Source organism: Mauremys mutica, chromosome 10, assembly GCF_020497125.1.
Source record: "Mauremys mutica isolate MM-2020 ecotype Southern chromosome 10, ASM2049712v1, whole genome shotgun sequence".
Classification (NCBI taxonomy): domain Eukaryota; kingdom Metazoa; phylum Chordata; order Testudines; family Geoemydidae; genus Mauremys; species Mauremys mutica.
In genome coordinates this window covers 13717590-13741976 of record NC_059081.1, presented here as the reverse complement: position 1 = coordinate 13741976, position 24387 = coordinate 13717590, and the positions used below count along the sequence as shown (strand labels likewise).

The window sequence follows — 24387 nt, the reverse complement described above, 5'->3', positions numbered from 1 at the left end:
GAACTGCAAAAAAGTAATCTAGGTTTTTCTACCATTGTTTCAATTGTTGTATTCAAGAGTTAGTGCAAAGAATATACATTAAATGTTTCAACCTAACCAGTGTTCCTTAAGTGACTTGACACAAGATGTGAGAACATGTTAGTATTAGAGTTGATGGGTCTAATATTTATTAACTCCTCTTTTTTTACATAGGAATTGGATACGGTGCTCTGTCCTATCAGCTAATTTCTACATTATCTACAAGAAGACCCTAGTTTTCAGGGCCTAAGTAGCCCTTGGAATAACAGTTAAAGTTGCCCCCCCACACCCACACACACACCAAAATCTGAAATGGTGCCCCTGGCAGAGCCCCGGCTCCAGCCCACGGCTTCCCAGTTCCAGCCCCAGCCGCACTGCTGGCTGAGTGCAGCTGAAAGTCACATCCCCTCCCGGCAGGGCCAATGAGTGCAGCCAGGGGAGCGGGGCAGGGCATGGGGGAGTGTCTGGGAGGTTGGGGAGGGTGGTGGTACAGGGCTGTAATGGGGTAGAGTAGAGAGGATGCTGGGCAGTGGGGGAGGTTGGTGTGTTTTGGGGTGTTAGTCAGTAGGGGGCCTTTGGGTGGCATGGGCAGTGGAGGAGATCTGTGTGTGTCAGGGCACTGGGCAGAGGGGTCTGTGTGGGGCACTGTGTAGTTGTGGGGGGGCTGTGGGGAAGGGCACTGGGTTGTGGGGGGAGGGGGAGAGCTGTGTGTGTTGGGGAACTAGGGGGTATGGGGCTGTGTGGGGGGTGCTGGGCAGTTGTGGTGGTTTCAGGGCACTGTGCATTTGGGGGAGGCACTGGGCACAGCAGGTCCGCGGGGTGTTGGTGGGGGGAGCTGTGTGGGCCCGCCCCCGACAAGAAGGGGCACACTGGCAGCACAGGGCCAAGTGGACCAATGTGCGTCTGGCCATGCCATGCATGCCGCATTGCCCCTGGCTGCCCCGCCTGCCACTTGGCTCCTCACCTGAAGGCTGGGGCAGGGGCAGGATCTGGGTGGCACTTACCTGGGGTGGCTCCCAGGAAGTAGCCAGCAGGTCCCTCTGGCTCCTAGGGTCAGGGGCGGCCAGGCACCAAATATCATGACAAATTGAGTCCCAACCATACATCGGTCGGGACGTGGGACAAACAGCTAAATATTGAGACAGTCCTGATTTTATTGGGACATCTGGTAACCCTACTCACAACATCCCTGTGACGTAGGGGAGGGCTGTTATCTCAATTTTACAGATGGGGAACTGATGCAGAGAGAGACCAAGGCCCACATCCTCAAGTGTATATAGACACTGAACTTCCAGTGATTTCAACAGCAACTAGGTGTCTAAATACCCTTGCGGATTTGGGGCTGCATGCGTCAGCCATGTACCCCTGACTGAGAACCACTCGACATATGTTCCCTGAGAGAGCACAGTGTGTGTTCCTCCTTCCTACAGGCTGCAGCAATTCTCAGAGCAAACTGGCTGCTGTCTCTCCATGCTGGCAGGCTTCTGAGAAAGGTGGAGATCAAGTACATGGTATTTTAAAAAAAGGGAAAAAAGCATCATAGTTTCATGCTACATATCCCACAGTTACCATATGCAAAATGTTACCAATAGGTTGATTACTGGGATTCTAGAATAAAGTCATCAGTGACCAGGAGTACTGCAAAATCTCATCAGGTAGTTGGGAATCCTATAGTAATGTCTATCTTCTAGTCCCATTTTACAGTTGTTTCTTAAATGTGCTTGTGTTTGAAAACATATTGTTAAATAGCTTGTTAGCTGATAACGAGCTGTAATGCTCTTGAATAATGGAAGGCATAAGCATTTGCCATTGGTTTGCTTTCAGGATCCACTTTTGTAATGTTGATTCGATGAGACCTGTTGTATTTGAATTTGAAAAATAGGGAGTTTTGTGATTCTCAGCAGATGCAGCCTTTAGCAAATCACTTTCTTATTATGTTTCTCTATCACTGTCATCCCAGTTGCAAGGTCTGATCAGCATTCTCCTTCATCTAAAGATCCGTTTGTGCCCGGTGGCCCTTCTCTTATTGTCATTTCTTATTTAAGTAATTACTTAAACGCCTGATGCTGCTCCCGTTAGGCTAAACTTTCACAAAGTAATGTACTAATGCATTAGTACTAGCAGAGATGATGTGAACTTCCTTGGAGTGGTTTGGGTGCAGTTCAGTAAGTAATCAGAATGCCTCAGCAGTTTCATATTTGCTGATAAGATTTGTCCTTTTGTAGGTAACCAGGAGCTCTCAGCACAGACCAACCTGGTCTACACTAAAGAGTTTTACATTGATGTTCACCGGTGGGGGCCTGACTGTAAGTAAGGTTCCCATGGCTGGACACATTTTTTATCACCATGTTAATTAACCCTCGGTTCTGCATTGTAGAGGGGAGGGGAGAAAAGGAGCAAAGAGCCTTCCCCAATGTATCACAAAGGAATGAAACAACCACTCTATGTACAGCCTGGAAGACCACACAACCCTCTCATAAATGCAAGTGGGCTGGTGGATCTGGAAGGTTGGGAGGGCAGAGCCAGACAGCAAGGAGGAGCTGCCTCCTCCCTACCAGAGCCTTTCACCACCTCATGTCGCTACACACCCCAGAGTAGATGCAGCCTGTTTTTCATGTCAGCATGTAGCTACATGTACCCTACATGCCGCTGCAAGTGTAGACAAGGCCTAAAGGGAGGGTATAAGAGAAATCAGCCCTCCCAGCTTTCTCTACGTACTCCTTTTACTTGAAATCCACCCGAGTGATCTTCTGCTCTGACCTGCTTTGTTTTAGGGTAGGTCTACACTGCAGATAAAAGGTGTGTTCCTAACTTGGGTTAAAATAGCAATGAAGACACAGCAACTCAGCTTGCGTTCAACCCCAATCTCCTCTATAGTCATATTCAAGAGTCTAACCTTAAAGGAATTAAAGGGTGAGTTGTGATGTCTTCACTGCTGTTTTAACCCGAGTTAGCTAACTCGAGGTAAGAACACATCTTTTATTAGCGGTGTAGACAAACCCTTACATGTTCCTGTTAGTGCCTTCCCCCAAGTCATGCTCATTTTGCGCACTGACTAAATGTCATTTCGGTGCCAGCTACACTGTTGTGTTAACACTTAGCCCTCTGTCTCTAAGGAACCAATCCTGAAGTCTGTGTTCAACCAAACATCATATTGGCTTCAGTGGGCGTTTTACCTGCATATGGGCTGGCCACTTCGGCTTCAAATGCTGCAAAGTGCTAAGCAACTCTTAGCGGTGTGGAGCATTCACTATTCTTATTGAGTTCACCTTGCAGGATCAAACTGCAGGGCCCATCCAGATTTTGTTCTAATGTAAGCACAAGGGAGAAGCTAAACATCTTGGTTATAGAATTTTTGAGGAACTGATCAAATTACCACATCAGAAGTATCTTGCAAGTCTAGAAAAATCGAGTTAATCAGAATGCACAGCAGATGACATAAATTCAGCAGATGAAGTAGAAAGTTCCTTATTTCCTCGGAGTCTGTAATCTGACAGGACTCTAGGTTAACTATAAAAAAAATCACCATGGAAAATCCAAAGAGTTACAATGAAGATGGAATTTCGAATAATACCAAAACGTTCACAATGTCAGACAAGATTAGGTTTGCTTCATCTGGTACCACCACATTTGAACTATACGGTAAAGTACTTTTATTGCTTAATTAAATTGATTTATAAGTATTTAGGCTGATCTGTGAAGAAAATAGCTGATCTATTTGCGTTACATATCTTTTTACTGTGACTTTTGCTCCTAAATGTATCTGAACATTAATAAAGAGCTGTATCTGGGACACATCTCTTCCAGCCAAAAATGCTGAGGAGATAGTCTCCAGCAAATACTAATCATTTTTTTCTTCCAGTGGTTTTTAAATAAACTAAATACATTTCCATTGTGTAAAATTTCAATGCCTAAAATATTTCAGAGATTCGAATCACCAAAAGCTAACCAAAAATGTACATTTATGAATTGCAGGTGAATATAAAAACACTGTTGCTGACTCAAAACAATTCTCTTGTAACATTAATGAAGATGATGCTCCTTTTAATCATTATGACTCAGCATCATACACTTCGCTAAACTCAATTAAGGGCACCTGCCATTGGCCACAGTCGGAAGACAGGTTACTGGGCTAGATGGACCTTTGGTCTGACCCAGCAGGGCCGTTTTTATGTTCTAAGTTGCCTGGACTTACAGCCTGTACAATCCTAGCACTCACTGCATGAAACTCTTGTTTAACTAAAAGTTTATAAATTGCTCACAGGATCATGTGCTTCTGGATCGTTTAGTGTCTGCATATGGGGACAGAATAGCACTTTTGAAGAACAATTCTTTGAAAGTTCGATTTCATTTTTTTAATACTGTAGCTTCTAAAATGAAAGCCCTTTCACAGGACTGCCTCCCCTTTTAGTACCAACAGAGTGCTCCTGCTGTAACTTTGTGTACAGTGCCTTCTATTACAGGAATCTTCCTGAGCTTCTGTTCTTATGTTGTCAGAGCCTTGCCCCGCCACTGTGAAAGGCTGTCGCAGTGCGGAAAGGCTCTGGCAAGGGGAGGCGGCGGAGAAAGACTCCAGGAGCTCCCCACTGCCAGACCCTTTTCCTGCTACTTCCCCCGTGCCATGTGGCATGTAGCTACACACTGTAGTGTGCACACAGCTTGCTTTTCCCAGCAGCTCCATGTACCCTACATGCCCCTGCAAGTGTAGATACGGCCCGTGTTTCAAGAATGGTACAGATACTTTATTTGCACAGAATTGGCCAAAGAAATGTGTGTGCTGCAAATGAACAGAGGATGTCCCGGTGAACACGATTTGAAAGGATGTTTGTCTTGTTTCTGCTGGACTTTAGAACCGCACAGCAAGAAGAAGCCTTCTGCGTGCTGTGTCTGGACTGCACTGGCAATCTACATAATGGCGCTAACTCTAGGCCTGGGACTATTGGCGCTTAAAGGTAATTACCCTAAGGCTACAGTAAATAACCATTTACTATAATTACCCCTTGAGAGTCAAAGATGCTCGTAATGGTTGGCAACATGTTTGCGCCTGAGCTTTAGCAATGCGCCATCCTAGCGGGCTGCATGCTTCACTAGGCTGAGCATACTGTCCAGACCAGGGGCTCTGTGCATCCCTCCAGTCGCTGCCTCAGCAAGCTCCTGTGTGCCACCCTTCCAGCCCTCTATTTCAGCAACTCCCTGCAACCCCAGCCCCCCTCTCTGCCATGCCGGGGCTCTGTGGGTTCCCCATCCCCCTCTCCCTCTAGTGTCCCCCATTCTCCCATCATGCCCGGGGCTCTGTGTGCCCCCATACCATTGTTCCTCATTCTCCTCGTCCCCACCATGGCAAGGGCTCTGTGTGCCCCCCATTCCCTCTCTGCCATATGCCAGGGGGCTCTTCGAGTCCCTCATGTGCCCTTCCTCCGTACCATTGTCCCACATTCCAGAGTGCTTTGTGTGTCCTCCGTTCCTCAGTTCCCCCTCCTTCCCACCAGTCTCAGACCTTTTCTTTCTGCCTGGGAGAGTCCCCCTTCGCTCAGCCAGTTAAGATACTGTGATGATTGGTGCATTATCAATAGACAGCTAGGTAGACTATTTCAGCATTACCCCGCTAATATCCAAGAGCAATCAATATCACTCCTATACACCATTGCTATGCCCGTCTGTCCCTCAGGGCTGGTTCTGGAAGAGTACACCCAGGAAGAGTGTGGTTACAGGGTGGGGAGAGTTTTACGCACGCGCTCTCCTCATGCCAGGAAGCTGATCTCTGTTTCAGGGTGGTAAGGGACGAGTGCCATGAAGAGCAGAGGATAAGGACACTTTCCTTCAGTTCCTCAGAGAAACGTTTGGAGCACAGTAAATGATCCTGAGCACTCTAAGAATGAAGGCTCCCTCTATTAGAAACTGTTGTTTTCCCCAGGTGCACATTAGATATGTTACATATCTGGCCACATATCCAGGCATATGTGGCCCCTGGGTACAGTAATGAAGGGCATACTAAAAATGCCTACGTAAGTCAATGAGAGCCAATGGCTCTGTCTACACTATAAGTTAGGGGTGTATTGCCCTGCTCAATGTAGTCTCATTGAGCTAGCGTGAGTACAAACACCAGTGCAGCCAGACTAGCAGCGGAGGCATGGCTGAGCTGTGCCCAGTACCTACGTCCCGGTTTCAGGTCACATCCTACCTGTCCTGCAAGAAAGAAGTGTCTGTTTTACAGGAACTCAGGGCTAGTCAACAGGAATTGCTCTATAGAGCAGGATGATAGAAGGAGATTAAGAAAATGTATTCCATGATGCCTTCCATTTTCCCAGTGTTTAACATGCAGGAGGAAATACGCAAACTCCAAAGAGAAGACGACTCTCATTTAGCAGAGGAACTGGTCAGCCCCTTCTACAATGAAACTCTTCCGGAGAGAAGCTTTTACAGAAAGAACCCCAGAGGTGAAGAACCATTGATCGAAAGCTTAGAAGAGGAAATCAACACCATTAGGGTCAGCAACCACCATTTATGGATGAGGATGAACAATATCACACTGGCTGCAGGTATCTCTCTGCTGCACCTTATCTTTTTTACTGTCATATTTGGTGCATAATCTGAAAGCCTGATAGGGCTGTACAAGCAATACAAGAGTCAAAGCCTCTTTAAATAGAAAATGCACAATTCAGTGGTCCCTATGGGAAACTCCAGCTTTCTTCCCTAAGATTGAAGGGGCGGGGGGCAGATCCTCAGCTCATGTAAATGGTGTAGCTCCATTAACTTGACTTATTATTGTGGATGGTCCAGCGGTTAGGGCACTAGCCTTAGGACTTGAGAGACCTGGAGTCAGTTCTCTGCTCTGCTACAGCCTTTCTGTGTGATCTTGGGCAAGTCACTTAGCCTCCGTGTGCCTCAGTTCCCCACGTGTAAAATGGGGATGACAGTCCTGCCTCCCAGGAGTGTTGTGAAGGTAAATACGTTAAAGATTGCAAAGTGCAGTGCTTTGAAATCTACCGAGGAAAAGCACGCTGTGAGAGATAGGCACTGCTACGAAAATATAATAATACTTAAGGAGCAACCAGGAACAGGGCCTCATTGTATAAACACAGAGTAGTAGACAGTGGCTGCCACAAAAAATGAATGGAGTTATGATGATCTGTCCCAGCTGAAGATCTGGCCCTCAGAACTGGATTGTGTGTAGGGTGGAAGTATGGAGCCCAGGCTGGCATATCCCTTCATGGTCCCACTTTGTTGCAGCTGGATTCTATTTCCTGTGCTGAAATGGGCGTGGGCTGCCTGTACTCAGTCCCCCAAACCAGCACACCCACATAATGTTGCTCAGACTTTTTTCAGGCCTCTCTAGGACTTCTAGTCTTATAAACTCATAGACTCATAGACTTTAAGGTCAGAAGGGAGTGGGACCATTATGATCATCTAGTCTGGGAGGCTGACATTTTCAACTCAGAGCTAAATTTGTTAACATACTGTTCAATCAACGATTGAGTGGTGACCGTTTAAAAATACACATCAAATATCCATTTCAGGGCAACTTGGAATCAAAGGAGAACCTGGTCCTCCAGGTAAGTAAATACTCGAGCAATGAACAGCTTCCCCTCTCTCTCATTCCCCCTCCCTTCCCCTGTTCTGTACAGAATCGGAAGTTAGATTTTGGAACCCTATTCAATAAGTCATTTGGGTCCCGCTCCTGCAAAGACGTAATTACCCTGCATAATTTTATGCACATCAGTGGTCCCATTGAAGTCAAGCTCCTCCCACACCCCCTTGCATGGCCTGCTGGGAGTCTGGCTTTGGTGCAGAGTGTAGTCCCTGTTCTCTGGATACTCCCCATTCTGAGCAAGTGGGTGGGGAGAAGCTGGGAGCTAGTAGAATCTCAACTCTGTCTCCCCTCCCCGCTGCTGCTCATTAGCCAGGGTAGCCGGGCAGACATGGTGGGAGAAGTAAGTTGTATTTTACCAAGAGCTTTATCAGTAACTTACTTCTTGAACCTGGATGGGACCAGGGAGGAACTGATGGGAACCAGGTGGGAGCCACAACTGCAGAGTAGTTTCACAGCACCTTTTACTACAGGCTCAATCTAGTCCACAATGAGTAATACAACATGTCAGTTTTCCTATGTGAATAAGGTGTGATCCTACAAAGTGCTGAGCAGCTCCCACATCGCACTATGGGCCTCAGCCTTTCATAGGACTGCACCCCAAATTCTGGCACTTGTTCTTGCAGTAGAATAGCTGAATAAGGTCCTCATGCATTTCCCATTGAAGACAATGGAAATTCATCCATTGACTTCAGTGGGAGTTGGACTGGGCCCACTGACTTGAGGGGGGGGGTTTGCACATGCTCAGGATCAAGCCCTAAAACTCCCCAGATGTGACGATTACTTCTCCTAGATGAATTCACGTGGTGCTTTAGGAGAAAATCTTCCCTTTTCTAACATTGACTGTCTGTTCCTCAATCTCCCCAAGACTTATACTTCAAACTGGTGTCTAACTAGTGTCTACAACTGCAACCTTTTTTTCTGAGCCAAGTTATCTCTGCCTGCCTGAAATGAAGGCTTTATTCTGTCCAATTCAGGTGCCAGGGGGGAGAAAGGAAGTCAAGGTGAAAAGGATTTCACGTTTTCAAGTGCTTACTCCTCCTGTTGGTTACATGCCGAAATATACACAAGACCAGATTCTCACTGGGTGTAAATTAGCATAATTCAATTGCACTCAATGGAGCTATGTCAGCTTACACCCATCTGCGGATCTGGTCCTAGTTATGGCCAAATCCTGCTCCACAGCCTTTAATTTACACTTGTTCATTATGCTGTCAAATCCATCTTCTAGGAGGAAAAGGTGAGAAGGGAGACATGGGTCTACGAGGACCAGCTGGAAGCAAAGGAGAACCAGGGTCAAAGGGTAAGCAAATAACAAAACTCAGAGAGGGGTGGGGACATATTTAACAATGTAGACAAGCAGAGGAGAACAAAAGTGGATGTATTTGTATTTTAGGTATTGGATTTCCTGGGGAGAAAGGAGAGAAGGGTAAGTCGTGGAAATGAACCCTCCCTTGCATCATAAGAACAAATAGAAATAAAAATGCCCTGATTCTCAGACTTCCCATTGGCACTTTGATTTTGGCGCCTAAATATGGATTGAGATACCCAACGTTAAGCGCTTCAGATGTGAACATTTTGGCCACTGGTTTTTAAACCTGAAAGGGTTTTTAAGCACATGCTTCCCACTGCAAACTCTGAGAATGTGAACATATCCAGTGGGGCCCCTGGAAAAATGGGCATCCTGCACATCTGTTCTGCCCGCTCAGTGGTCCTGCCAGGGAGGGGGGGGAAGCCCCTGCACCCCAACCCTGCTCCTTGGCAGGAGTGCGGGGGGATGATGGGGAAGAGGCCACTTGCTCTGGCCCAGAGCCCCACAAAACTGTAATCCACCTCTGAACACATCCCGTGCATTGTCAAGGAATGTCCTTTATAACCCCTGTGATATTTCCTGCATTTCACCCCATTCACTTGTAGAAAACAAATAGATAGGTGTGGTGAGCTTCTGTAGATGCAGGTTTTGTGTGTGTCTTGCAGTTAGTTTACTTGTTTGGGAGCTGTGGTTTCAGTCTCCACAAAAGAATCAATGTTAATTTTTTTGCCAATTCAATTTCAAGGTAATCCTGGAGAAAAGGGTGCTGAAGGTCTTTCTGGCCCTGGGGGTGCTCAGAAAGGGGAAAAAGGTTCCTCTGGAAAGGATGGAACTCCAGGTACTGAGTTACTAACCTTTACAGTCACTGTACAAATGTTAGCCTACATAATGCTCAATCCACATATTTCCTTTGATATTTTAGGGATACCTGGAGGAGTAGGAGCTCCAGGTGCCAAGGGAGACAAGGGAGAAGCAGGTAAGAAAGGATTAGTAGCAGCACCTCCTCAAAAGTAAACGAAGAGCGAAGCAAATAACTGAATACACAAAGTTTTGGTAAAACCAGGACACGCAGCAGCAACCTGAGTGATTTACTTGGTGTTTTATGGGTCATAAGTTGTAACTGGAGGGTAACTTAACTTTCTGTCTCAGTCAGAGATGACAGTCCTATTGATAGAGCCAACATAATTTGATCAGCCATTGCTCTATAAGATGAACACTGAAATGTGTATGTTGTAATCAACATACGATCCAGTTATCCTGTGTGTCCTGTTCCTGGAGACCCAGTCTTCCAACCAGATTCTAGTCTCATTTACACTAGGATAAATTGGGAGTAACTCCACTAAAGTGTATGGATTTATTCCCAATTTTTCACTAGTGTAAATGAGATCGGAATGTGGTCTTTCATTAGGACTAAATCCTGGAGCTATTGCACAGCCCAAATGGTACATGCTGGGGAAGGAATTATCCCTCAGGCTGTGCTTTGTACTCACAACAGATGTAGTCCCCTGGTCGCTGCCTTGGTTCTCCGTTTAGGACCATGGCAAACCATGGATTGACCAGGTTCTCCCTCATCCCTCCCTTCTCCCCAAGGCTCCTAGATGTTAGATGTTCCTGACATGCAGGGAGATTGCTACCCACCGCTTGGGGACCCCAAGCCTTTCTGCACTGGAATTGCACCAGTCTCACTAGGTAAAGGTGGGGGAGCAGCAGAGCGGTCTTGCTGCCTGACTGCCTGTGGGGACCCTTACTAAGGCAGCAAGTCCGCTCTGCTGCTCCCCCACCTCCTCCATCCGTGGTGCTTGTCTATGTTTATGCCAAACAAGCATTTTAAGCATCAAGCATCCGTGTCTTCCTGGCTGTGCAGCATGACTTACAACAATGAAGTACAACTTCAGGCCAAATCCTGCAGTTCGCTGCCTATACGTTTCAATGCCTTTTCAGGGAAAAATTCCCACAGACCTCAGCCTTTGAGCCAGGACAGCAGGATTTGGGTCATAGACAGTTGGACCAGTTTTGCAGCTAGTGTAAATTAGCATAGCTCCAGTTACGTCAGTGGAGTGACTGTGTCCTTTACGCCCACTGAGAATCTGGCCCAATACCCGTGGATTGTCTAGGCTCAAAAATATCTACCTTTCATGTCCATTAATCATTGTTATTAATATGTACTTATTGGGATTTCAGGAATAGAAGGACCAAACGGGACAAAAGGAGACCAAGGTAATGCATTTCCTTCACTGTGTTGCTACTATGGATTTTGCTCTCAGCAACACCTGTGTAAATCAGGAATAACTCCATTGAAGTCAGCAGAAATAAACCAAAGTAAAACCAGTGAATGAGAATAGAATCCAGCGGACAGTACTGAATTTACACAGAGAGGCCCAAATTTGGCCCTCGGTGACAGATATCTATTTCAAAAGTAACTGCATTGGGATCTTCGGAGTCACTCTGGATCTACAACAAGAGCAGAATTGGACTCTTATATCGGTATTGCATTTTGTAGTGTGTGTAATGGGTCTTTCCTGGGATGTTCAAAGCATCAGAAGTTTGGTATTTTTCATCCAGGTTTAAGAGGACCACCGGGTGAAGATGGAAGTAAAGGGGACAGGGGCCTCACTGGTCCAAAAGGTGAACCAGGAATGAAAGGGGATAGGGGGCCTACAGGTAAGACAATTTGCTTATTTTTACCTATGCAGTTATAACAATTTCACATGCCTTCCTAGTTAAGTCTTTTCCATTTACGGTGTAAAATGTATTATTACTCTATGAGTTGTTTCCACAAAGATTCAGATATCTCTGACCAGGGGGTTACCAGTCTATAAAGGGATGGGATGAATGAGGTTATTTGCCTTATTTGTGGGGTGCCATTTTGTTTCTTGCTATGCCAGTGCACCAAGGAGGGTGGTCCTCCAGAAATGCTGACTCAGAGTAATGGGCTCCTATATTCTCTTTTGAGGATATGTACGTGTAATGAAAGAAGCAGGTATTTAATTATCAGCACATCCCTGATTATAGCAGTGCTGTTTACAGAAGGATTTATATGGTATAAACTAATACAATACAATTTAAATGCACAATCGTGTGCAGCTTTGGTTGGTTAGAGTGATAGAAAAGCCTGCCTCTGAGTGGTTTATATCCCATATAAGCTAGAGTTTTGTGTAAGTTAAACAGAAGAATTAGGCAGTGTTTCTCGCCTGTGTAACTTGCATTACATTGGTATTCATCAGCCGCATCTGAGATGTGGACAGGGAGAATGAACCGAAGACAGGGTGGAGAGTGGAAACAAGGGGAAGTGGTACATATGAGCAGAGAATGATGATTATACACAGAACATTTGGAAATGTAGCATTGCCGCTTGGCTGGTGTACGTCAGTAGGTTCCATTTATTTAACAGAATTCCACTGATTTGCACCAGCTGAGGGTCTGGCTCATAAATGCCAAAACAGATCTTAAAAAATTCAAGGAATCTTGGGAAAATGCTGGAACAGAAAAGGGAAATAGAGGATTGCAATCACTTCTGAAATATTTTGTTGCATTCTTTTGTATTCTGTCATAAGTATCTTGATTACCAACTGAAAACGTCAGATCGAGAAATGCAGACCCAGGGCCAGATGCTGATGTTGTTATAGCAATGGGAGAGAGACGCAGATTTGACTCCAACCCTTTGATTCACACACATTCATTGTATTGTTAAATAGGTCTTCAAGGAAGTAAAGGTGAAGTGGGTGAGAAAGGAGAGATGGGCCACAGAGGACAAACTGGTGCTCCTGGAAACAAGGGAGATGCAGGTTAGTCAGGTTAAATGGTAAGTTAATAAGGCAGAAAGCCAAATCTGGCAGGGGGCTGGTGGAGAGGAGGGGAGATGCATGTTTAATGATTTGTACAAATATCACTAATGCTAACACCAATATTGTATTGTAGGTAGAGTGGGTGCACCAGGGTTTCCAGGACAGAAAGGAGAGGCAGGTAAGCCAGTCAAAAAGAAAAGTTTCTCGTATTGGTATCACACTGATCCCCCTTAAAGGTGCATTTCATTAAAAAAGGGGAAGGTCCACAGCTGGTGTAAATCGGCTTTAACTTAATCGAGGTCAATTAACAGCTGTAGTGGATTGGCCCTGAAAGTCTAATTTTAAAAGAAAATCAAACCCACCATCATTGTAACTGAGAAATGTCCATTTGTCCCAATTACCAAGGAGGAGTATTATAAACACAACATCTGCCCTGCCCTCCCTCCAATCCCGCAGCAAGCAACAGATTCAAGGCCTGTTGTCTCACATACACCACCAGCCTTGAAGAGTAATTCCACTGAACTCAGTCGAGTTACACCAGTGTGAAACTGCTGTAAATGGGTGTAAGTGAAAGGAGAAGGAGGATCTTTTGTTCTATATTTTACATAGATTTTTAAAGTCAGGAGAGCCCATTACGACCATCTTGTCTGACCTCCTGCATATCATAGGCAATCACAATCCAGGGCAACTGCACCTCTGTCTCCTCGGTGATTCAGCAAAGGCATCCACTCTCCAGCTTCCAGTTCCCCAGGCACTGCCTTTCTGGTTGGAGACCTGCATCTCTCTCCCTTCTGACTAAGGTGTTCCCAGGCTGCACACTTCCTTGCCTTCACTGTGTATTTCCCAGCTCAGCCAGGTTGGCCGAGGACACCTGCTTGTTTTTTCTTCAGAGACTGATAACAGAATGATCATCGATAGTTATAAGTTACCATGCAGCACTTCCTATGCACACCCACTTTATTCTTAAGGGATAACGCATTGCAGAGAAAACACATTAAAACAATAAAAGAACCTACGCACATGCTAATAAGTATAACAGAATTAACCTCAACCCTAACATGGATTCTGCAAGGCCAGTCCTTCCAACCCTACCTGAAAGATTGGGGCCCACTGTGGATTAGGGGTCCAGTCCATTTGCTCGACCAGGAAAAAGACCATATGCCAATTTACAACCAGGTTATTTATTCAAAAATCCTTCCTTTGTCTGTCAGTCCCTGGAGAATCTAGGTTGAATTAGTATACACCAGGGTGGGGGGGTTTCTTTACAACCTGAGTGAATTTGTGTGATCACCCCTAGCTGTATGAAAATACATACAATTCCACAATAACACACGCACCATTGCATTTTTAATACAAGGAATTCAAAGATTTCAAAACTAATTCAATAAGGTTGAACTTCATTCAATAAAGTTCATTTACGATATTGCAGGAAATTGTCAGTCTGTTACACGGGTCCCAGAATTTCACCCAGTAAATCCCTTTCTAATCCTCTAAGGCCAGGCTCACCATAGTATTACTCCACTTTCACTCCAGTTTCACTCCACTGAGGCAACACCAGTGTCAAACTTGAATAATGCAGTGGTGAATCAGGCCCCTTTTGTCTAATTCTAAATTCATATGGTGTCTCCCCTGCTTCGTGGCCTGACTCATCATGGCATTTAGATATGAAAATATGGATACCGAGTATCCTGCTAGCAACAGTTTCACACTATAGTAACTGCATGGAGTTGCTCCTGATTTAGCCCAGTGTAAATGAAAGGCAAATCTGTCTCATAGTACCCTGGAAAAATTGCAACACAGGTAAATGCTTTCTGTCTATGAACATTTCCCCTTCGGGTGCATATGGATGGAGTGTTCTTTACCCCTATGGCAAAGTCCTCATAGCAGCTGCTATCCTTTCTCTGGGCTTTGTGAACTATCCTACAGAATTATATCCCTTCGCTAAAATTCTATGGGATGACTTAGAAAGTCTATAGAAAAGATCTTCTTTTCTGTTAACATCTATAGATTTTTAGAGCAATTTATATAGAATCCTATTAAATTTCCCTAGAGCCCTAATTTATTTGTGTGTGTGTTTACAGGACCATAGTCTGTGTGTATATGGCCATATTCGCCTTTTGGCTCTATACACATCACTCCCATTGAAGTCAATGTGACCCAATGTGTTTGCATCCCAGATGCAGAATTTGACCTAAATTTTGGAAAGTGCTTTGGGATCCTTCAGACTGAAATGCGGTATGGACCTGATTCTCCACTGCCTTTCGCTTTGTACGCTCATTTACACTCTGCAAAGTGGGTTCTAAAACGATACCCCTAATGAAAGCGAGTGGAGGATTCCAACGTGGAAGCAGTTATACCCACTTTGCTCTCCCTCTGCACAGGAATAGAGGATCCGCCCCTGGAGAAATGTTATGTTACTTTGGTTCCTTTATAGTTCTTTGTACTTCACTTTTGCTGTTGTTCAACTTTTAAGGCCTGAATGGAGAAGTTGGTGCCCCGGGACTTTCTGGTTTAAATGGCATGCCTGGTCAGAGAGGGGAGAAGGGTACATAGCTACCAGCATTTTGAATTTAGTAAAAGAATATCCTGCTAGGTATTTTTTACTCATGCACCTTTTTTTTTTTTTTTTAAACATCAGGAATCCCAGGAGAGAGGGGACCTGAAGGTGAAAAGGGACAAAGAGGAGTAGCAGGTAAAGGAAAACAAGACAAGCTCAGCATCAGCAACGCAAGTTATTCGAATAGGGGGGGTGCAGTGGAATGAATGACCAGCTCAAGCCAGGAGGCAGTATGCTCAATCCCATGCATGACGGACTCATGCAGTGTGGACCTACAGTAGTGGGCACGGAGCTCTGCCAGGCTGCCATGGCAGGATACTTATTTATGTAGCTGTGCCAAGGGTCCTTAGAGGCACCTTTTGATATAACTTAAAAACATAAAGTGCAGCAGGTTAAGATAACCCACCCCAAATCTCCTTCCACTGACATTAATGGAGCTACTGTGACTTACCCCAGCTGTGTATCTGGCACATAAGATATGTCAATTTATGTATGTTATCAATGAAAGGTCCACTTATCCTCTAAGATTTGATCTGAAAACCCAATCTTCCTAGGTTAATAAGCTCTTATTTTAATATATTGTACGTGCCTTATCCGCTTCATTAACCATTAGCTAGAGAACCAACGTGCCTTCCCATCTTCATTAATTGAAACGTTGACTATAAATGTAAGCTTGAGGAAGCTTAAAAGTGTGAAAATATCTGTTTGACTTATTTATTTTGGTTTTGATGATCTTAGGCATTCCAGGACCAAAGGGAGAACAGGGAGATTCAGGTAAACCACTTGCTGTAATAGACGATTACACAATCGGGTACTTTACATGGAATGTTTCACTGACATTTGAAGGGAATTGCATGTAATACTTGTCATGCTCTTTTCTTCAGAAATTGACAAAGGCATCAGCTCTCTGATATTTTCCACCTAGGGTTTAGAGGCCAACATGGTGAAAGCAGGCAGTGCATTCCAGGTCCAAAAGGTGAACGAGGAATGAAAGGCTCCAAAGGAGACATGGGACCTAGAGGTAAGACTGTCTCTCAAGGTTTGTGATGATTAGCTGGTATGTTTTGCATTGTGTGTGTATTAGGAAGTTGCAGTAGTTGTTCCATGGTTAAGCTTGCTGCTAGCTCTCCATTATAAACCTGATTTTTCAACCCTACTACCAAGTTCCCCCACAAAGAAACCAATCTTCCTGACATTTTGGATGCTACCTCATAGTATCATCTTTCTGGAAACTTTGGTAAAAATCATGCAAAGGGTTTTAAAGTCATGAGGCCAGATTCTCTGGTCAAGCCACCTTTATGTCACCCTGGTTGCCAGTGCAGTTCATTACACTTCATTTCTGCTCCCGTGTATCGTTTCAGCAGAGACACCTTGCAATGCACCTCTCCTCTGTAACTTATATGAAATTAAGAATTCAACAATATCTAGGTATCTGCATGCAACAAGGCGTGAACATAAAGGGATGCAATTGCAATAAGGAAAGGGAAAGTGACTGACTGGAAAAAAAAACATTTCAAAAGTGATCAGTAAAGTTAGGTGTCATCATGAGACTGGCCCATAGACACCCATAACTTGGAGGACCAGCAATTGTACCAGCATTGCAGTGGTAGTATTTTGGCAATAATGCCCAGTTCTTGAACAATTCCTGTGTGACTCTGCATTAGACACAAAGACATTTTCTTTTAATGTCACTCATCTATGTCGTCTTGTTTCATAAATTTGCCTCTTGGACAAGTGCATTTCAGTGCAGCCATTACAGGGGAAATTTCATTCACTGCTTGCATCTGAGCTGAGATGTTTCTTTCGGACGCTACATTCAGGCAGTGATGCAGCATGGGATTCTGTGCCAAACGTCTGCCTTTCGTTGTTTCCTTCTTTCTTTCTAGATTCTAACTGGCCCCTGCAACATAAGGGGATGTGACCCCTCCCGCTTACCTTTCCCAGATCATAACTCTGTATACAGGGGAGGAGGGAGGAAGCGGTGGGCAGGTAATGAGTGGAGGAGATCAGGGACTTGATAGGGCCCTGGTTCCAAACCCCAGCCAGCCAGCAGAGCTGTGCTGGCCCAAAAAGGGGGACTACCCTGCACCCTATGAAGTAAATTACTCCCACAACCCACGGAGCAAAGGGGAAGCCTGAGGAGGAGAGTCACAGTTCCTCCCCGGCCTGTTTCTGGGGTAGCCCAGCTACACTATTACTTTACACAGGGCAAGATGTAAAGGCTCAGTCCAGCCCTTATTTATTCTGGTGGCTCCAGCACCAGTGCAGCTGCTAACGTTGGAGGCTTTTTTTTTATCCATAGTTCACGCTTTGCACAGGACTGAAATATATTTTCCTCCTTGCGTGAAGCTCCGAGGTCCCCAGTTGCCCAAAAGTGGCCGAGACAGCAGCTTACGTGGCCCGGAAGTAACAACACAGAATATCAACCTGGGCAGACAGCCCTAGAGTGAGACATCACTCCACTTCACTGTGACACTAACCAGCCCCTGCCCACTGCCACTCTAGACGGAGGCTGCATCTTTGCTGATGAGCTAGATATAAAGTGGCCCCCAGCCAGCCAACCTTACACATGCAAAACTCCCACTGAGCTCAAATTGATTTGGCCCCAATCAGAACAGTGAGACTGGATTGTACGTTAAGAACTGATTTCTGAATTCACTCCGGGCACGTATTTGAAATCTGCTTAGGCCACACCCGACTCAGATGCCAACATGCAGCCAGGTAGTTTTGGATTTCTCCTGCATCTAACTCTGGTTAATGATGCAGAAAACACCCCTACCAGATTACAAAATAGGCTGTGTATGTCCATTTATATATTTATCCTTTTTTAAAAGGAAGAGTTGTATATTTAGTGCTTTTAGCAAAAGAATAAGGATGGGAAACTTTTTTTTGAGTCAATTTGGGATTCCTTTGTGCGCTCCAACTAATCTACCCTTTAAGAGGACCCAAGTGGCATTGTGGTGTCAAGAGACCCAGCTCCTATTCCTGACTCTGCCACTAACTTCTTGTTTGACTTTGGATGAAAGTCACTTAGACCCAGATCTTCAAAGGTATTTAGATGCCTAATTCCCACCTTTCAATGGGAGTTAGGTGCCTAAACACCCTGGAGGATCTGGACCTTTCCCTTAGTTTCAGATCATCTAGTCCAACCCCCTGCTCAATGCAGGGCAAATCCCCAGACATTTTTTTTGTTGTTCTTTTTAACCCCAGTTCCTTAAATGGCCCCCTCAAGGATTAAACTCATAACCCTTGGTTTAGCAGGCCAATGCTCAAACCACTGAGCCATCCCTCCCCTGAAGTACCAATAATTATTATGAACATTTATTGTTATTGTTGGGTTTTTTTAATTGTAATATAGTAGTAATATAGTCCAAGAGGCAAATTTATGAAACAAGACGACATAGATGAGTGACATTAAAAGAAAATGTGTTTGTGTCTAATGCAGAGTCACACGGAATTGTCCAAGAACTGGGCATTATTGCCAAAATACTACCACAATATAGTAGAGATGTGAACTGAGATTGCAGCCCCATTGTGCGAGGTTCTGTGCAAACACACAGTGAGAGACAGCACCTGATAGCAAAGAGCTGGTCAAATTAATTGCTGGAGGCCATTTGATCACAAAATAGAGAAAGGGACTTTTATATTTTGAAAAGAACATAAGCAGCTGGAGGTTGTTTGTAAATGTATTTTTTTAAAACATCATTTTAAAAATGTCTGCTCTGGAGCTGTTTTTATAACATTTAAAATATGTATTATATGCATGGCAGCACCAGTAAAATACTGTCCACTTAATATAGCAGGATTCTGCACACTGACATATATTCACCATCACAGGACCTTTTCACCAGTGTTGTGCATTGCAAATACTCTCCAGTGGATAATATTCCTGCCGCTTTTAACATGCTGCTATCATGAGTTCCAAAGCTGTCCCGGGGGCTTAACCACATCAGGGGTTTAATTCCAGGAGTACATTTCAAATTCTAAATGTGCGAGGGGGCTGGAGTTTTCTTTGAACATTTGCTTGCATCCCTGATCAACACAAGTATAAGACATAGTGGTAATCATTATACTTTACCTTGCAAGTGTGCTTAATGATTGGTTTTTTTTAATTTGGAACAGGACTGCCAGGGAGCAAAGGTGAGAGGGGTGAACCAGGTACTGGACAGTTATCTCGTTTCCATAGCTTGCCCTGTAACACCAGTGCTATATAGAACCCAGTGTATACCCAGGACACATGCTTAACTTTGACCATTTGCATAGTCTCAGTGATGCCAACTGAACCTCCCACGTGCATAAAGTGAAGCAAGTGTTTAAGAGCCTGCAGGATCAGGGCTGTCACGCTTCTGAAGTAACTGCACCTCTGAGCCCTTCCTGGGTCTGCTCAAGGAGGCCTTTCACCATCACCAATCTCTGGGCAGGGACCTCCATCACTCTTCCTGCTGAGCAGGGTTGTTCGGTTGCAACCCACCTCCCTGCAATGCCCTTGCTTATCCCAGCAGGGCTGACTAGTGTCCAGCTTCTGTGCTTTGTTTTCTCTCCAAGGGCTATGTGCCAGTGGTTATGAGTAACCAACAGCTCTCTCAGAGCAGTACAGAAACAACGTATAGAACAATAAAAGGTCTAAACACATAATTAAGCTTACCAGTGCTCCCCAGTGACATCCCTGCATGTTCCAGTTGTTCCACGGGGTTTGATACGCCATCTCCTTTTTGGACAAATGGTCAAGCCCATTTGTGGCCTCAAAATGAAAACCTGTCTCTTTATACGCCAGTCTCCTGGGTCTCTTGAACACAATCTGAACCAGTATATGCAAACCACCACAGAGAGTGGTACTTCTCTGGAACTGTTTACTGGTCCCAGGGACTGCAGTAATCACACCCCACTGTTTTTAGTTCTTAGAGGAGCTGCAGTAACCCTCCATATTGGAGTAGAATACAATCCTGAGCCCACAATAATGCATATAACCTGTACAAATAACAGGCCTAAGAATGATTCAATAGTCTCAAGCTATGCCTGTGTTCATCATATCTACCACAGGGTCCTGAACTGATCTGATTTTTGCTACAACAGCAACCTGTTTTCCATGTAGCCATGTTCATTTAGGTGTGGGCATTCATTTGTGTTATTGGATTTAACACTTTATTCTTCTGTGTCATTTTTTCTTATGCAACCATCTTATTTTCCTTGTGTATAATTGGTGCAATTATTTCATAACCACCTAATCCATCAGCGGGAAGCTACTCCGACCCCCAGATAAGGCTCGTTGGAACAGCTAAGGAGGGCCGTGTCGAAATTCTGTACAAAGGGAAGTGGGGAACAATATGTGATGATAAATGGGACAAAAGCGATGGAAACGTGGTCTGCAAAATGCTGGGATATAGTCATGCAGTTCGCATCATGACAGCACCCACACGTAAGTTAATAACTAATCACCCAAATCACCAATTACATTCCCGATCCCAAATTGTGATCTGTGATTTTATATAGAATGGCTGGTGTTCGGTGCAAGATTCAACATTTACAGGGACAGTATTCATGGCCTCCTGGCACCCATTCAGATACAGAGCTGAAATTTTTTCAGTCCAGGGTGCCACACTTGTTTGCTGCCACTTGCACAGGAATTTTGCTCTTCACAGCAGGAAGTCCTGACATTCTTTCCAAGTGCAGGATCACAGTCTAAGGTTGTACACAATATATGGTTTCTTGATGGCAAATACTGAGATACATGCATTCTCATGTGAGCTGCATGGGCTTTGCAGACATGCTGCCTCAGAGGATAACTCTAGAATTTCCATTCGTCCCTTTTATCTCCCTACCACCTGCTATTTCTATTTCCTGATTGTCAAAATACCCACCTACCCCAGTGGTCTCCGAAAGAGAAATTATGATGGTCCAGACCAGAGGCAACCCATGCCTTCTGATGCGGGGCGCGGAGTCAGGGCAGCCGGCTTCAGCAGTGTTACTGAGCATGCTCAGTCTGTGTGCTCCTGCTCAGTGCAAGCCAAGCAGCAAATCTGGGGGCGACCCTGCCTCCACCCCCACACATCCCCTCTGCTCCAGACCCTGCCACTCTTACCGAGACAAAACTCCTTCTGAAGCGAATGGGCATTCTGCTAAAGCAAAGAGGGCAGTATCATAACCTATAGAATAATCATCCAGCAATCAAGAACTTACAGAACAGTTGTATGGAAGTGTTCTGGGGCAAGTGGGCACGAGCCATTCAGAATAGGGATGGTCAACAGAAGCAAAGTTTTTAGAGATTTCTGTGTTAAATAGGATTGCTGGGATTAGTGCACATATCCCTGATTTGACACGATCACTGGGGTGAATCATTATAATTAAACCCTTATAAAGAAAACCCTTCTATCCTCCACCCACCCTCAAGTTTTACCCACAATCTGAACTCACTCAACTTTTCCAAAGTTCACAAAAGTTCACTTAATGTTGTTTCCTCTCTGATCTCTCATTTCCATGTGCCCCTGCACTTCCTACTTCTAGCCAAAGCTGGAAGCAGAAGTGCCACAATAGTACTAGAAAGTCTGTTCTTGCAAAATTTCCAGTTTTGCAGATCCCAGAGAGTAGAGATTGTTTGGATGAAACCATCTAACCTAAAGCTCTGCACTGTCTTAGCTATGCCCTATATTAGTGACAAGCAGGGCCGGCTCCAGGCACCAGCGAAGGAAGCAGGTGCCTGGGGTGGCCAATAGAAAGCGGCAGCACTCCGACCGTTATTGGGGGCGGCACGTCCGGGTCAGCGGCGGCAATTCGGAGGCGGGTCCTTCAGTCCCCCGCTTCAGTCTTTGGCGGCAATTCGGCGGCAGCTCAATTGGGTTTTTCTTTTTCTTTTTTCTTTGCCGCTTGGGGCGGCAAAAAGGCTGGAGCAGGCCTAGGTGGCAAGTGTAATTCTCTGCAGTGGGGTACCCAAAGGCCTCTTAAGTAAGTGTTACCCCTTCCATTTCAAAGGGACTATGAGCAATATGTGCAGCAAAGTGCATGAGCTTCAAGCTGAGAGACCACCTCCAACGTGTCAGGTGACAACTTCGATTGCAATCCGGCCAGCTCCTTCCCCTCCTGTGTTTTGTTTCAGGAGTTCATGATGTATTCCCTGGCGGGAGGGGGGCTTGTTCTGTTTTTCACTGGTAACAAAAGACAGGATTGTGACCTGCTCTTACCAGGACACACACGGTGGTAAAGGTGCACTCTGCGCTGTGAGCCAGAATGGACGTAACCTGCATAAAGAGTCCTTTCCTCCCATCTGAGTTAGCTGCACTGCGGGTCACTGAGCAGCCTTTGCTGGCCCACCGTTCCCATTCACCTGCAGATGGGTGGAGGGAGGGCCAGGAATATGTGACGCTTTGACTCCACCCCCCAGTGCGCCAGCCCACAATGCCAAGCTGGTGTGAGAGGGGAAGTCAGCTGCACTCAGTAAAAGGCTGCAATAAGTTACTTTCTCTTGGGGCCAGGGCCGCCTCCTGAGTTGACACAGGTACCCGCTCCTGACACTGAGCTGTGCCTAAAGAATGTCCTCTTTGTGATTCACATTCCAGGTTTCTTTGGTATATGTCTATTTCACACGCCCTACAGTGACTTATTTTGCTTTTTATTTTTAAGCACTCACCCCCGAAAAAGTTTCTGATCCCATTTGGCTCGATAACGTGGAGTGCAGTGGAACAGAAGCTTCCATTTTTGACTGTGAAAAGAGCGACTGGGAGGTTCACGACTGCAGCCACAGCGAAGATGCTGGGGTGGAATGTGCCTAAGCCAGTGTAGAAATGGGCATGGTACACTGCTGTCTGGCGTAAGATGTCGTAATCCCATCAGTTCCAAAAGACTGTGCTGCTGTTGTCTGTGACTGGGACTTGCTTCTTTGTTTCTGTGTTTATAAAACTGTTGGTTTCTTTACCTATTTTAAAAATATGCATTAACTAGGCAAGTAATTGTTCCTTAAATCTTTAATAACCAGTAAGGCCAAGAGTAAACCAGGAAATCCAGTTGCCACTAGGGTGACCAGACAGCAAATGTGAAAAATCGGGATGGAGGCTGGGGGTAATAAGAGCCTATTTGGGTAAAAAGACCCAAAAATCGCCCTATAAAATCGGGACAACTGGTCACCCTAGTTGCCGCAAAACAATTATTGACAGAAAAGGAATGAAATACCCAAGTCATGCAAACACTCGTAAATCTTCGGGTAACCTGGCTGGTCTGGTATCCAGTAATCATGTATTCTGCACAGAGTGGAAGGATAGTGGAAGTTAAAGCTTAGGAGTAGGAGACCTGTGCCCGGCACTCTTCCGAGCTCTTCCCTGGACCTCCTTCATGACCATGGCCAGGTCACTAAGGCCCAGATCCTTAAAGGTGAGGAGTTAGGCACATGAAAACCTTTGAGGATCTGGTCCGTAACCTCTGTTTCTCAGTTTCACAGTCTCCCAATCTATTAAACAGAGGTAATTATACTTACCTCTCAGGAGTATTAGGAAGACTGATTCATATTCTAGAGTCCTTTTAGATCCTTAGACATAACGCTCTATGGAAATATAGAAATATATACAAATACAAAGCAGGAGAATGCATTAGCCACAGTACCATTCTGACAGAAAGTCACTGATGATGAAGTGTAAAGCTTGCAGAGTTAACTGTCCTATATGTAGCTACATAATGGCTTCCATCCTTTACTGTCTGTTATACAGAACCATGTCTGATGCATTGATTTTTATTTGTACTGAGCACTTTCTTTCTTTTTAAGGATCCACAACACACTCCTGCACCATACATTTACATATTGTAACGTGGCGGATGAACAGTAGCACATACAGAGCTGTGTACAATATATCTTGCTTACAGGAATGTTACTTTAAAATAAGAAATAAGTTTACCAAAACCCTTTTCCTGTGCTTTGATATTATTATGCAACCCTGGCTACATTTTTTTTCCTTATTTGACTGTGCACTTTTCTTCTATGCAATAATACAGTGTCACATACAAAGTGAAATGTGTCTGGGCCATGCCACAAAGTTTTAGGACTGGTCCACACTACATGGTTAGGCAGTTTATGTTGACCTAATTATGGCGGTGTCTACACTACAGCATTCCTCCCACCAGTGTAAGTGCCCTACTACACGGACAT

At 45.0% G+C, this 24387-nt stretch overlaps 1 protein-coding gene across 3 annotated transcripts; it reads left to right on the top strand.

The window, feature by feature from the left end:
* Positions 1–2258: 2258 nt before the first annotated feature.
* MARCO (macrophage receptor with collagenous structure) lies at positions 2259–24073 on the top strand. Of its 3 annotated transcripts, none has more exons than XM_045033056.1 (18): positions 2259–2324; positions 4869–4970; positions 6327–6557; positions 7536–7571; positions 8838–8909; positions 9003–9035; positions 9664–9756; positions 9841–9894; positions 11100–11135; positions 11481–11579; positions 12614–12703; positions 12837–12881; positions 15342–15395; positions 15999–16034; positions 16186–16281; positions 19383–19418; positions 20494–20676; positions 22875–24073. In XM_045033056.1, exons 2-18 carry the CDS (start codon positions 4931–4933, stop codon positions 23021–23023), a joined length of 1383 nt encoding a protein of 460 aa, XP_044888991.1. In that variant the 5' UTR covers positions 2259–2324; positions 4869–4930; the 3' UTR covers positions 23024–24073. The 3 variants fall into 3 exon arrangements, with proteins under 3 accessions (XP_044888991.1, XP_044888990.1, XP_044888989.1); XM_045033055.1 differs by lacking the exon at positions 2259–2324 and adding an exon at positions 3600–3660 and having other exon boundaries at positions 19383–19400; XM_045033054.1 differs by lacking the exon at positions 2259–2324 and adding an exon at positions 3600–3660.
* Positions 24074–24387: the final 314 nt, after the last annotated feature.